Here is a 14,326-nt window from a genome sequence, read left to right on the forward strand (position 1 = left end):
CTCCACCTCCCAGAGGCACCCCAGGAGCCAGCTGCTCCTCTCCCTGGGTGCAGCATGGGGTACTGGGGTGGGCCACAAGCCACATGCAGTAGCCTCTGGCACTGGGGAGGCTGGCACCCAGCTGGGCCTCCCCCATTTTCCCTGTGGGCGAAACTAGCAGCCCCACAGGAAAGCCGTCAGGTCACCCAGCAGCCAGAAGCCCCTTTCTCAGAGCCCCCTCTCTTCCCCCAGGATGCCCAGCCCAATAAATACAGGATTATCCACTATGTACAAAAAACTTTTAATTGAAATACCTGTATAAAAAAATATGATCTCCAGACATCTCACTTTTGAACTGAAAGAACCCCCATCTGCGATGGCCGCACACACCGCATTCACAGAAACACAGGTGCTGAATAAATTAAACGCTCAGGCTCTGGCCCCACCCCAGCTTTCAGAGCCCACAGGCGGACTGTACAAAGTCAATAATTTAAAACCCGCACCCCGGGCACAGTGCCTGGAAGTGTCGGGGTCACCCACTCCCCTTAAATTAGCCACTGTACAAGTTCATCTTCTGACAGGTGGGGCCAGGACAGACGCCAGGCACAGGAATCAGGGCCTGGGGTCCCTGGACCACAGCTACCCCCTCCCCTGCCTCCCCACTGTCCCCTGGGGCCTGGGAGAGGCAGGCTGCTCAGAGGAAGTAACCTCAACAAATAAATTAAATAATAAATAGCCCCGGTGGGCCGAGGGCACCTCCAGGGGATCACACCATAAATAACAGAGTTGGCGGCAGGTACGGCTCGCGTGGGCGGGCGGGCCCAGAGGCCCGGACTTGCATTGTGTGTGCAGGACGTGCCCAGACGCACACCGCAGGACTGAGGGCGGGAGGTGGGCTGGGGACCCTGCGCCGGCGGAAAGAGCTCCGGGTCGGCAGGCAGATGGAAGGCCGCCTCCGGACAAAGCAGCACAGAGGGGCGTCTGGGGTTCAAGTATCCACCCAGGGCAGGCGGGACCTCGACCGGAGCGTCTTTGGACAGACAGAGCTTGAGAAAACCAAGTCCCGCGGGACCAGCGTTCAAAAGGCACTCAAAGCGAAGGTCCCCAGGGGTCAGAGGTCACTGCTTCCGCGGGAGGAGACGGCCCACGCAAGAGAAAGTCAGGGTCTGGGGGCGTCCCAGGTTTGGCCAAGGCAGGTGGTCCCCTAGCTCCCAGTCAGGTGTAGCTCCTCACAAGCTCTCGCTGCTGGACGTGGTGCTGGCCGCGTCGTCAGGGTCGAGGGTGCACAGCCGCAGGTCACAGCTATCCGGGGCGACCCCGTCAACCCCCAACATCCAGGGATGGGCCGCAATCTGGTCCAGCGACGGCCGCTCTGAGGGCCGCAGAGACAGGCACCACCGGATCAGCTGCTGGCACTCTGTGGGGAGCGGAGAGGTCAGGGAGGGCCCGGGCAGGGAGAGGCCCCCACCCCCGCCTCGAGTCCCCACGCACCTGGGGAGACCCTCCTCCGGAAGAGCAGGCGGCCGCGGAGAATCTCCTCGTCCTGCTCGAAGGGGATGTCCCCGCACACCATGTCGTAGAGCAGCACGCCCAGGGACCACACGGTGGCCGAGCGCCCGTGGTAGCGGTGGTAGCGGATCCACTCCGGTGGGCTGTACACTCGGGTGCCTAAGGGGACACGGGGCTTAGCACGCCCACCACAGGGCAGAGCCGCTCAACGGACAGTGAGGTCCCTGCTGGTTAACTCCTTGGCCTGAGTCACAGGAAGCAGAGCCAGGCCTCAAAATCCTGCTCGTCATCACCCTGGAAAAACCCCAGCAGGCGACGGGGGACGGGCCGCGGGGGAGGAGCAGGTCACATGAGCAAGGGTTCAGCTTTCACAACAAACAGATGCGCTGTGAGGCTACCCGGGGCCACCGCGAGTCCCTTAGCGCCAGGCCTGCCTGCGGGAACGGGGCGGGAGGGGGGGAAGAGGGGAGGGAGAAGGAGGGGCGGGCGGGGAGCCCCGGCTTCCCCGAGCTCCGCAATGCGGGGATTTCTGCCGCGGCGCCCCCGCGCTCCGCACGGACGCAGCTCCCGCCCCCACGCAGGGGAGGCCCCGCCACTCCAATCACGCCGCGGGGGCCTCCAGGCTCCCAGCACAGACCCAGCCCAGCTGCGCCCTGCGTCACGCACGAGCCCTGCAGAGACTCCTCCGCTACTGCCCCCAGCCGGGGGTCTCTCGGGCCGGAAGGTTGTCACGCGCTTCCCACAACCCGGCGGAGGGAAAAATATTGAGCGCGCCCCTAGCCCCCACCCAGCACGATCCTGCTCTTGATCCCTCGCTCAGTCCTCCCCAGGGCAGCGCGTGGGCCACTGCTCCCCCGAGAACAGACCGAGGGCGCGCGGCCGCCCAACAGTCACCAGCCCCTCCATGCGCCGCCCCCCGCAGGCGTTAACCCGCCGGCACGGTCCCTGAACGTTCCCTGCCCTGCGCCCGCGCTCACCGTCGAAGTCGGTGTAGACCGTGTCCTTGAGTAGCGCGCCCGAACCGAAGTCGATGAGCTTGAGCTCTCCGGAGCGCAGGTCCACCAGCAGGTTTTCGTCCTTGATGTCGCGGTGCACGACCCCGCAGCTGTGGCAGTGGCGCACGGCTGCCAACACCTGCGCGAAGAAGCGGCGCGCCAGCGGCTCGTCCAGGGCGCCGCGCTCCGTGATGAAGTCGAAGAGGTCCTGCGCCGGCTCGGGCCGCTCCAGCACCAGCAGGAAGCCGTCGGGCCGCTCGAACCAGTCCAGCAGGCGGATGACGCCGCGCGCGCCGCCCGCCGCGCCCACCTTGCGCAGCAGCACCACCTCCAGGGGCACGGTCGCGCCGCCCTGGGGGACACGGCGGTCAGCGAAAGCCCCACGCCCGACCCCCGCCGCCGCCGCCGCCCGCGCCCCAACTTACCAGGCTGCCCCACTCGGTCACCCGCTCCTTCACCACGTGCTTCACGGCCACCTACAGGGACGCGGGAGGTCAGGCCCGGCCGACCGAGGCGCGCGAGAACCCCGGGCCCGCCCGGCAGCCCGACTCACCGGGAGCCCGTCGACGATGCGGCTGCCCGCGTAGACCGTGCCGAAACCGCCGCTACCCAGAACGGCGCCCACCTGGTACGCCTTCTCGAAGCTCTCCTTGTCCGCCTTGGCTGCAGGGAGGCGCGGGCGGGGTTGGTGCGGCCCGGGGTGCCCCCGGTCCCCGCCCCGGCCCCGGCCCCGCCGGCCCCGCGCGTACCTGGCTGCAGGATCTTCACCGGGAGGTGGTCCACGCCGCCGGGCCCGCAGAGGTGCGCCAGGGAGCCGAACTTGGAGAGCAGCATCGCGGGCAGCGGCCTCCCCGGAGCCCCGAGCCCCAGGCGCCGAAGCCGCGGCCGATCCGGGCGGGCGGCGCGCCGGGGACACCGGCCGTCCGAGCCCGAGGCGGTCCGCGCGGCGCAGTGGGCCCGGGAGGCCCGCGGGGACCGCGTAGACGCGAAGCAGGCAGAGCGCCTCACCCGCCCCGGCCGCCTCGCCCGGGGGTTTTGGGCCGCGGCGCCGCGTATCCCTCCGCGGGGGCGGGGCAAGCAGGGACCCCGCCCCTTTCCGCCCGGGGCCTTCGCGGCGGCGGCGGCCGGGTGCTCGCGGGGGAGACGGCGGGGCAGCCGGGCGCCTGTCCCCGGGCGGGCGAGGGCCGGGTGCGGCAGGCGTGGGGCCGCTCCGGGACTCGTTGTCGTAGCGCAGCCGCGGAGGCGCACGGCGTGCCGCGTCGGCCCACTCTCCGCGCTCACTCAAGCACTCCGCGCACGCGCAGCTCCCGCGCGGGTGGCGGCCGTGGCGCCTCGGGCAGCGCGAGGAGGAGCCACACGAGCCAATGGAAACCGGGGTTTTAAAAGAAATCCGGTGGCCCAGCCAATGGCGGGGCGAGGGCGGGGCGAGCCGTTTCCCGGCCCCACCCTCAACAGCGCCGAGGAAGGTCACCCGCTGGCTCCGAGCAGGGTTCCTGGGGGCGTGGGAGTCCGGGAGGCGACCTACGATCGTCCCGCGGCCGCGAGGTGACACACGCTGCGAGTCTGCGTCCCTGGCTGTCCGCACTCCCCGTCGCGCACGTGGCCGGCCGCGGGGAGGCAGCTCCGGCTCCTCTGGGACCCCTCCCAGCGGCAGCGCCCCTAGTCTCGCAGCCCGGCGAGGGCCGAGAGCGCACCTGGCTGCAGACGTTTCCTCCTTACCCTGGACTCTGACCTCACGCCTGCGGCCCAGCCCGAGGGCCTTCCCTGGAACCTCTGCCCTGGTGGCCGGTGCCTGGAGTGGCCTGTCTGACACGGTCCTGGCTGCCCTCCGGGCTCTCCAGCAGCTACTGTCCACCTCCACCAGGGAGCCCACCTTGATTGCTGCAACAACTGCACTCAAGGCCTGAACAGCCAGGGTGAACAGCCTGAACAGCCATTGCCCTGATCTGGACTTCGCCCTGTCGTGCTCCTTCCCTGCTCTCTGTACAGAAGTCAGACTCACCTGTGTGGTTTGGTGCAGACCCACAGAGTGACAACATTGGTCCAAGGTCACTGGCCTGAGAGCAGCTCAGAGCTCCAGGACGTGAGTGGCCACCTGCCAGCCCCAGGGCTAGTGGGTTGAGAGTTGGGGGCCAGAGGGCCCAGGAGCTGGTCCTCTTGGCACTGCCAAGCGTTCCCAGTGGCTCCTGAGGGCCCAGCCGGTCTAAGTATTATGGCAGACATCCCGGGGAGGTCTGGTGTGACTGTCAGGGTGCACACACACCTGCCTCGGAGCTTCCAGCCTCCCCCAAGTCTGACCTCTCACCACTATGCAGTTATCATCACTGTCCGTGCACTGATCACTCACACACCTCTCCCCTGCTCAGCCCTTCTGAGGCTGTGGCTCTCAGGACTGGCCCAGGCCCACCTGCCATCTGGGCGATCTGTGGTGCTCACTTCGTCCCCCGCTACCTGGGCCCGTGCCTGTGCTCCTGGGGGCTCCTCTCTTGCCTGGCTCGTCTCTTCCTGTCCCTTGGGTCCTGTTACCTCAGGATCAAAGCCAATCCTGACATTGTCTGTCCCCCAGCCCTCTCCCGCTCCAGCCCCTGCTTCCCGGAGTTCTGTCCAGTTCTCTCCCGCAGTAGGAGGGCAGGGTTGGGGCTGGTGGGTTAGCCTTTCCCCCACCCACCACCCACCCAGCGCAGGGCTCCCCCGAGATCAGATCCCTGGTAGGATGATGCCCCAAGCCTACCCCTCCAGCGGCATCCACACAGCACCTGCGAAGGAGGAGGGGCTGCTGCCCATGTGGTCCTCCCGGGGACCTGCCTGAGGGTCCAGGGGGGCCACCCTCTTCTGTGCTGGACATGCAGCAGAGGTGGGCAGGGACGCTGGAGAGCACGGTAGGTCTAGGGGGAGACCACCACAGTTGGGTTCATGTCAGTCTGGAGGGGCTGGGGTCCTCAGCCTCACATGTCAGGCTAGTCTTCTTAAGTCTGATATGTCAGGCTCCAGGCCAGTCTTCCTTGAGTCATCCTGGGTGTAGAAGACCAGGCTCTGGCAGGCGGGCACCCCACCCTGGCACTCCCTAGGCCCTGGGTCTTGCTCTGAACCCCTCAAGTGTCCCTTAACTAAGAGCTTTCTGCTCCTTCAGAAAGCGTGATGTGCCCGCCCTCCACGGCCCTCCTCCCGCTCACTCCAGGTGTGCTGGAGATTCCTGCAGTCCTCCAGGTGGGATTCCTGCCACACAGGCCTCTGTGAAAGCCTCCGGAGGGCTCCTGCACGGGGGTCCAGCAGCCTGACCCTGGAGTGGAGGGCAGGGCAGAGCAGGAGGCAGTCCTTTCCCTGAAGTGTGACATCCTTGTAACCACATCTGTCCAGACACTGGTGTATGTTGTAGATTTGCTGTTACACTCACTTGTGTGTGTGTGCAGTAAGGACCCTTGCACTGACGATGAGCTCCGTGAGGGGTCAGCGTGGACCCCAGCCCTTCACTCTCCCCCGGGACTGTTTGACATTGAGGCCTCTTTTAGACTGTATCGGGTCCAGGCCACCACATGTGATCTGGTTGGAGTGCTGGGGTCCCCAGTAACCCCAGATAACCCTGCTCACTTGTCCTGCCCTGCCACTGGGCATGGCCCAGCCTGTTCCTCAGCTTAGCAAACAGATACGGGTCATCTCAGTTGTGGAGCATCTGTGCTCTGCATACAGGGGAAGAAAAATCTGAGGGGCCTCAGGGCCTACTCACCCTCTGCCCTGGGCCACCCCTTTCCTGCAGGTCCCATCAACACCCCACCCCCCGGCCAAGTCCCCAGCAGCGCAGGACACCAGCCCTGCCTGTTTTTTCCTGGTTCCTGGACAGCCCATCCGGTGGGCCCCATGGGCAGGCCCAGCCCATGGGCCAGAGCTGGGGCCGCTCCTGCAGACAGGAGGTGAGCCAGGAGGAGGGCTTGGCAGGGTCTTGGTTCGTGGGCCGCTCCGCCTGGGTACTGACTGCAGAGGGCCTGGCCCGACCCCTTCCTGTGCCCTCCCACACCCCTGCCCCACCTGAAGCTCAGGCCAGCATGGCATGGGCACCTGCTTCCCTTGGGCCATCCTGCTGAGAGGGGCAGCCTTGCCCCAGGGCCGGAGCCTCTGCCTATCCTTGGAGCAGGTGTTTCCCAGGGCAGGGACAGGGGAGTGGAGCAGAGCTTGTCAGAGAGTCTGCACACCCCAGTTCCCAGCCCAGCCCCTGAGCCATCCCATTCCTACTGCTTGACCTGGAAACAGCCGGCCCTACTCTGCTGTGGACACGGCGAGTGCCCCCAGGTGCCCTGGCCTACTGGCGGGAGGGTCGTGCTCTTGCCATGGTGACCTGAGCTAGGCTGGCCTGCCTGGATTCGGGAGGATGAGGAGTGGGATGGAAGGTGGCCGGGGCCACTTGCAGTGTCCCACACATGCGTGCATGCTGACACTGCTCAGTGCACTGACTCACAAAAACGCACACACAGACTCACACAGACACCCCCTCAAACCTGGGGCATCACAAAGGGGAATGTGAACAGGGTTCCTGCTCCATGGGCACCCCCATTCCCACTCCCCCAGGCTGTGTCCCCACTGCCCTGCCTCCCGCCGGCGCGTCACGCCCCTCTTCCCTCCTTCCCTGGGGATCCTGTCCACCGCCAGTCTCCAAGCCAATGACCAAGGCCTCCTTAATCAGCCTCTTTCCAGTTGCCCCTGCCTGTCCCCACAGGGTCGCCCGGCCTTGTCCTGCCTGTATCTGATGCCCCTTCTAACCCAGGCCATGTCTGAGGAGAGGGCGTCCTCTCACCTGCCCCCAAGCCCTTACCGAGGCCTATCCCATTCCCAAACCTTCCTCCGGCCGATCCACCCGCCCACTCCCACCCTCATCCCAGGCCCCAGTGAGAGCCCCCTTGGCCACCCTGGTCTTTTTCCTACTGTGAGCCCCTCACGGTCCTGCCTTGGACCCTCTGTGGCTCCCCTGGGCCACCAGGGTACAGGTCGCCCTCCCCAGCCCATGGACCTGGCCCCCAGCAGCACCTGCTGCCACCCAGAGTCAGTGTCCCAGCATAGCTGCCCCAGGCCCTGGGCTGGAGCTCTGCATCATCTCCCCGCAGACCGGACTCCCCCAGCTGTACCCAGCTTGGGCTAGGCACCTGCTGCACCCCATCTTCCAGCCCACACAGGCTGCAGCAGCCAAGACTGGGTGCTCCCAGGGCGGTGGCGGGGGCAGGCAATGCTTGGGGAGAGGTGCTTTCCCCTCTGGCCTCCACTCTCGGTTGTCACAGCCTCTCACCCGCTGCAGACAGGAGCCAGCAGAGCTGTGCCAGGATTTTGCAACATTTCACCAAAGGCATCCCAGGGTTGGGCCTGGGGTGGAGCGTGGCGCCCAGTCATTGGGAGCCGGTGGTGGGCAGCCTGCACGAACTCCAGCCCAGCTGCTGTGGCTGCCTTTTCCAGCCTCTGTCCCTGCCTGGAGGACCCCAGTTTTACCCCTCAGCTGACGCCTGGGCTGTGTTGGAGAGGCTGCTGTTCCCACCAGGTTACCCCCACCTGCTACCAGCACAGACCATTTATATTCCACAAGCCACCTGGGGCCTGGGCCCCCAGTGAGCATGGCCGTCTGGCATCCGTTGCTTGGACTCTGCAGAAAGAGTCCTGCACAAACGCAGAAGATGCTGTGGGAGCATCCTAGCCTCAATCCTGTCCTGGGTGGAGCAGACGCTGAGACCTGGCTGGAGGGGGCTGCCTCTGTTGGCTGCCTGGGAGCTGCAGTGATGGCGAGAACCATGGCTTCAGCACACCAGCCTCACTGGATCCGCTAACCTGGAGCGCTGTGGCCTTGCCACCTCCCAGACCATGGCTCAGCCTGAGCCGAGCCAGAGCTGCGTGGCCTGTGTGGCCCAGGCCTGGGCCCGGGACCAGAGCAGGCGTGCAGGGCCCCCTCCTCACCTGGGACCTCTGACCTGTGACCAGGGACAGGCCACCATGGCCTTCGGCCTGGACCACAGCCCTGCCCACCTCATACCTCTTGGCCTTTGACCCTGCAGTCCCTTCCCTGGTGGCCCTTTGGGGCCATCCTGGGACCCCGGCCTGGGTCCCTGCTCTTTTGCTGACCCAGCCCAGAGTCACAGACACATCCCCAGGCTCTACCAGGCTGAGTCTCCTGCTTTTTGGAGAGGCTCGTGGAAGCTGTGCGGAGCATCTGATGACATTGTACCGAGGAGCACATCCCACAGCACACAGTGGGCGCCCGGTAGAGGAGCCTGTGGTTTCAGAGCCCTGGGAGGAGGCTTCTGGGAGGAGGTGGCCGGGCAGGGCCCAGCGTACCACATGGCAGTTCTGCCTGCTCCATGCTGAAATCCTGCAGGCCCAAGAGTCACAGCTGGTCATGGGGGCCCCACCTTGCTCCTCCTTTCCTGGCCTGGTCCACACCGGGCTGGGGAGGCAGAGTTGCCCTCAACAGCTCACATCTGACCCCATTGCGAGGGCTCAGCCTCTAGGCCCAGGCTGAGGACCTTGGAGGGTTCAGGGAGTTGGGTGGCCTCTGCCTGGTGCCCAGACAGGACAGGCCCCAGCCTCTTGGCTCTGGCCCCCAGCATTCTGATGAGGAGGAGACTTAGGAGAGGTGGTGGTGGGGGTTCCCCAGGAGCCAGAAGCCGGGTCTGGCCCTCCTCCAGGGTGTCTGTGCAGCCGCTGCAGGCTCACACACAAACCGAGTCCGGCTCCCCAGTGGGTCTCACCCAGGGGCTCCCTGGAGGAGGTCAGGAGGGCGTTGAGGGGTCTCAGAATGTGCAGAGGTGAGAGTGGCGTCCTCTGTCCCACCCAGAGCCAGGCTGGAGCCACAAGGCGCCATGGGTCCCCAGTCAGGCTTGCACAGTTTGGAGCCACCCAGGGGGCTTTGAGGAGCCTGAAGCCCAGGACCTGCAGCAGGGAGAACATTTTCCTGGGAGAGTTTCTGAAGCTTCCAAGGATGGGCCAAGGGCTGCTCCAGCCAGTGTCCAGCCATGAGGAGCCGGAGCTGCAGATGGAGTCCCAGGGGCTGGGACCCCCCAGAGGGCCTGATCCCAGCAAACATTCCTTCAGAGCATGGACTCAGAACGCCATCACCACCCCAGACACGCACGCACCTCCAGGGCTCCTGGATCCCCACTCCTGTCAGAGGGGGCAGCCGCCTTCCCAGGCACAGGGACTTGGGGGCAGGTCAGGCCTGTGAAGGGCAGCTGGGCCAGCTGGGCACTCAGACTGGAGTGTTGCTGCCAGAGCTTGAGCTCTGCCTGCAGACAGCTCGGGCTTGGACAGAGCAGGGCAGGACAGGTGACAGCGTCAGGCCGGGCTCCGTCTGGCCCGTCCTTACCAGTCTCAGGCAGAATCCACACAGCTTGGAGCTGGCAAGTGGGCACCCCAGGCCCTTGGGATGTCCTCTTCAAATGGCTCAGAAATGGGCCTGGGGGAGGGGAGAAAGTCTCCCACACCTGGGTTTGTCGGGGGCAGTCAGTGGTTCTGAGAAAGGACCTACGTGGCCCAAAGTTCTGCTCGTGGAGAAAAGACAAGGACGGCACCCGTGCAAGCCTGTCTCTTCCTTTCCAGGCGGCTGGGAGTGGCCCCTGGGCTGTGCTCAGGGGCCGGATCCTGGCAGCCACCACCTGGACATGACACTGGGCCAGGACTGGAGACAAGTCAGCCGGGCGAGCCCCAGGAAGCGACGTCCTCCAGGCTGTGCCTGTGTGGCTCTGCGGGGACTTTCCACACTCTCCTCCTGCAGTCTTTGCCAGAAGGACCTGGGTCTGTTCCTAGGAGTGTCCCCAGGGCCAGCCTGGGTGGCCACTAAGAGGCCCCGGGGGCATTTCGACCCCAGGATGCAGCAGGAGCAGAGGACGGGGCTCCTGGACCCAGGAAGGGGCACCTGTGGGTGTGTCCATGTCAATGTCCAGGGCCTGCGGTGACCCGGCCTGCCAGCCCTTCCCGGCCCCACTGCTGCTTCCTGGAACCCCCATGAGCTGTGCCCTCCCAGGCCCTTCCTGCTTCACCATGTTGTGGGGACAGGAGCGCCAGAGTGGCTGAAGGAGGCGGATCCCAGGACTGCCCCTGGGTCTAGGCTGCGAGAGTCCAGAGGGACCCGCTGAGGCCTGGCAGGCAGGGGCCCTGCCCTGTCCCCACCTCTGTCCAGGGTGCCCCCAGACCCCCCTGACCTGGGGTCGTGAAGTAGCCTGGGCAGAGCGTGATGTTCAGAAGAAGTGGCCAAGTTGTTTTCCAGCCTCAGGCCCACTTCCCTATTCCTGGGAAGTGACATTTGGGGGAGGGGGAGGGGGGAGGAAGGGGGAAGGGAGGGCAGGTACCCAGAAGCCGAGTGGCCTCTGACATGCGGAGGCCCCAGGGCCTGCTCAGCTCATCCTGAACACCCTGTCCGCTTTTGGCTGCATCCCAAGCCGACGGCAGTGCTGTGTGTGGCCCAGGGCCGAGGAGCTGAGAAGGACTCAGTCTGGGCTGGAGGGTGTCCAGGCAGTCCCAGCGGCAGGTCAGCCTAGGTCAGGGCCCAGGGAGCAAGCGTTTGTGTGCACACCTGTTCCTAGGTGAGCGTGGGGGCATGTGCACATGCAGCCAGCCACACGTGCCAGGCAGGCGCCCCCAAAGGCATGTTCACACCACTCCCTCGCTGAGGGCTGCAGCTCCCGTGGCTTTTTCCCTCCACTCTGGGGCCAACCCCACTGTGCCCAGCCCCCTCCTCCCACTGGGTGCTGCGGCCTCTCAGCCCTCAGGAGGAGGGCACTGCGGCTCTGCCTGGGGCGGCTGAGGGACAGGGCCTCAGGGTCTTGCTCACGCGTGTCCATTGTCCAGATGGGGAGCCTGAGACCCAGGACGTCACCTGCCTGTCCCCACATCCCACCGTGGGGCATCTGAATCTCGTCGGGGCTGGGGCAGGGCCTCACAGACCCCTTGAGTGGAGCTCTCCCTTGCAGGCATCTGGGCGCCATCCAGATCCTCCTTACCTTCCCTGGGCTCCATGAGGGACCATGAGGGTTCACCAGTGCAGACCTGTGGGGGCCAAGTGGCTAGCACAGCGGGGCCGCGCCCAGGGAGAAAGCGGGGGTGAGGCACCAGGGCCAGGCTGCACACACACACGCACACATACAACCATATACAAGTGCACACACACCGCACGTGCACACACACACACACACACACACACACCCCACGCGGGTCCTCCAGGCAACACACTCTGCAGAGTCATCTCAGAGAAATGCAAAGAATGGAAAGAATTCTGCACTTTTACTCTTGCCTGACTCCTCCACCTCCAGGAAATTCCCCATCCAGCGCCCTGGCCCCTTCGGAGGCCCAGAGCTCCCTCCTGTCCCCACCGCCCTGCCTCGACCAGGTGTCAGGGGTGGTTGGGGCCCCAGCAGGACCCGTTCCTCAGGGTTGTGGGTGCCAGGCCTGGCTTGGGCCCTACAGAACCAGCTCAGCCTGCAACCCACCCTTCTGTGTCAGCTCTGCCAGGGCCGGGCCTCCCAATGACAGGAGTGAGGGCTGCGGTTGCTGACTCTCTGGGCCCAGGTGCTCCTTACGTCTCAGTCGGGCGGCCTCTCTTTCCTGTTCACTGACTTAGCCCCAAGATCAGAGGCACCTCATTGGAGTCTGTGGCCTGGTAGGGCCTCCACTCTGAGCCCACCTTCCTAGCTGTGAAATGGGCCTCGTGGTCACACCCCAGCATTGCCACTGGCCAGGCCTAGGGCACCGGGAGGAGCTGAGTCTTGAAAGGATGTGGGTGGAAGGGAGATGGGCTGGGCTGAGCGGGGGCACGCGGGCCTCAGTTGAAGGCCTGTGGTCCTGAAATCCCACCTGGGTCCCACCTGGCTCCCAGCAGAGGCAACTCAGCAGCCTGCCTGGGCATGGATCCCTTCAGTGAGACCTGGCCAGGAGCCAGCCACAGGTGTATGGGAGCTGGTGACCCTTCCAACTGGCCCTGCCCTGGGGTTTCAGGGCTGTGGAGGGCACTGGTCAGCTACCCTTGGGCTGAGGTTGGTGGCACAGCCAGGGGGTGGGAGGTATGGAGTTGAGTCTTAGCCCACCCAGGGCCAGGCCCCAGGCCAAATTTGGCCTCCTGATGGGGCCTGGTGACCTCCCCACCTCTCTCAGCCTCCACTTGGTGCCCAGATACCCCTCTCTGCATCCTGGCCTGTGAAGACAGGTGGAGGGGCTCTCCCTGGGCCCTGGCTCTGCCCTCCCCTGGGACCCAGCCCTGAAGTCTTGGCTGCTGGTACCTGCTCGGGCCCAGGCCAGGCAGGTGGGCCTCGAGCCGGTGGGCCCCACCCAACCTCCTGCCACAGGGCACTGCTATGACGCACACAGCTGCTCCTGGCTGCAGTCCACAGCACACGTGACAGGGCGCAGACAGACGCAGGCTCACACGCAGCACCTGGTCAGGCTGGTTCTGCCTGGCCGGCCCTTGGCCCGAGGAGGGGCCCACGCAGCCAGGCCTGCCAGGAAGCTGTCCTCAGCCCCTCAGCCTCCCCGCCCCCGTCCTCAGTCATCCAGCCTCCCAGCTCCCTTCCCCCATCCTCAGCCCCCCAGCTCCCTGCCCATGGCCTCAGCCTCCCAGACTCCAAGCCCCCGTTCTCAGTCCCCTCTAGCCTCCCCACGCCCTTCCTCAGCCCCTACCACCCTCCCCACTCCCGTCCCGGTAACCTCCAGCCTTGGTTCCTCATTTGCGAGCCAGACGCTGCCATCCCGCCTAAGGCCCCTGTGTGGCTGGGGTGGGGAGTGGGAGGAGGGCGGAGCCCGGTCAGTGGAGACCCCCAAATGTGGCTGAGTGGGAGGATGGACTGCGGAAAGGCAGCGGCCCCTGCCTGGCCTCGCAAGGGACCCTTCTGGCTGTTAGGGCCCCCAGCCTGCCTGTCCTGCTCTGCCCTGGACTCATCGGCCCTCAGCCCACAGGGCCTGGGAGAAGCTACTGCAAACCCTCCGTGTTGCCATGAAGCAGGCCTGACAGGGTGGCTGCCCCCTGACCCCCGGCAGCTCCAGCAGGCGGCTGGGCCCAGTCCTTCTAGTTACTCGCTTAGCTGGGTAGAGAATTGCCTCATCGGCCAGTGTACCCCCAACAACACAGCCCGGCCCAGGCCCACATCCCCCTGCACCCCAAACATAGCCCGGCCCAGGCCCCACACCCCTCTGTTCCCCTCAAACACAGCCCCGCTCAGGCCCCACAACCCCCCACCGCCGTATAACACAGCCAGGACCAACACCCCCAAACACAGCCCGGCCCAGGCCCCATCACCCCCATCGGCTCCCCCATAACACAGTCTGGCCCAGGCCCCATGCCCACCCCCTCCCCCGCTATCCACCCTTGTTCCCCATATCCCCCCACCCCTCTGTGCTTCCTCGTGGTCAATGTTGACCCCAATCCCCCCGTGCTACTGCAGGGTGGGAGGGATATGCCTGGCGTGAGGCCCTGCAGTGGCTGTGCCGGACTTGTCTGGCGGACCTCAGGGCCTGCATCCTCCACAGAGGCAGAAGGTCCAGTTCCCTTGGTGTTGGAGCCTCCCCTGAGCCCCTCTAGAGTGGACAGTCCGACAGCCGGGCCCTCAGGCAGGTGCGGCTCTCATGGGCTGTGTCCTCCGCACCTGAGGGCTCACCTCTGGCCAGCGGGGGGACACTGCGAGACCCACACTGCAGAGGGTCCCAGCCCTGGGCCTGGGCTGCCCCCAGCATACCAGACCTGCCTGGGGAGTTTCTGATGCCCCCCTCCCACCGTCTCCAGCCAAGGACCTCTCCCCAGGCCCCTCCAGTGGGGAAGCCTGTGTCCCCGCCGGTTGAGGGGGCTCTGCTCCAGGAGCAGGGGCCACTGATCTGCCCACTAAGTGCAGAGA

At 65.7% G+C, this 14,326-nt stretch overlaps 1 protein-coding gene across 1 annotated transcript; it reads right to left on the bottom strand.

The window, feature by feature from the left end:
* Positions 1-261: 261 nt before the first annotated feature.
* PIM3 (Pim-3 proto-oncogene, serine/threonine kinase) lies at positions 262-4,224 on the bottom strand. Its single transcript, XM_033233518.1, has 6 exons — positions 3,233-4,224; positions 3,037-3,146; positions 2,909-2,959; positions 2,466-2,835; positions 1,471-1,647; positions 262-1,396 (listed from the first exon to the last, which is right to left on the bottom strand). Exons 1-6 carry the CDS (start codon positions 3,315-3,317, stop codon positions 1,209-1,211), a joined length of 981 nt encoding a protein of 326 aa, XP_033089409.1. The 5' UTR covers positions 3,318-4,224; the 3' UTR covers positions 262-1,208.
* Between the last annotated feature and the right edge of the window lie 10,102 nt (positions 4,225-14,326).

This window comes from Trachypithecus francoisi, unplaced genomic scaffold (assembly GCF_009764315.1).
Source record: "Trachypithecus francoisi isolate TF-2019V2 unplaced genomic scaffold, Tfra_2.0 Lachesis_group14, whole genome shotgun sequence".
Taxonomy (NCBI): domain Eukaryota; kingdom Metazoa; phylum Chordata; class Mammalia; order Primates; family Cercopithecidae; genus Trachypithecus; species Trachypithecus francoisi.

Excerpts from the sequence above, each read along its gene's own strand:
- PIM3 (XM_033233518.1), bottom strand. The coding sequence starts at position 3,317 with ATGCTGCTCTCCAAGTTCGGCTCCCTGGCGCACCTCTGCGGGCCCGGC. Across the intron at positions 2,836-2,908 it reads TGACCGAGTGGGGCAGCCTG|GGCGGCGCGACCGTGCCCCT; the intron begins GTAAGTTGGGGC and ends CGTGTCCCCCAG. Across the intron at positions 1,648-2,465 it reads GGTCTACACCGACTTCGACG|GCACCCGAGTGTACAGCCCA; the intron begins GTGAGCGCGGGC and ends GTGTCCCCTTAG.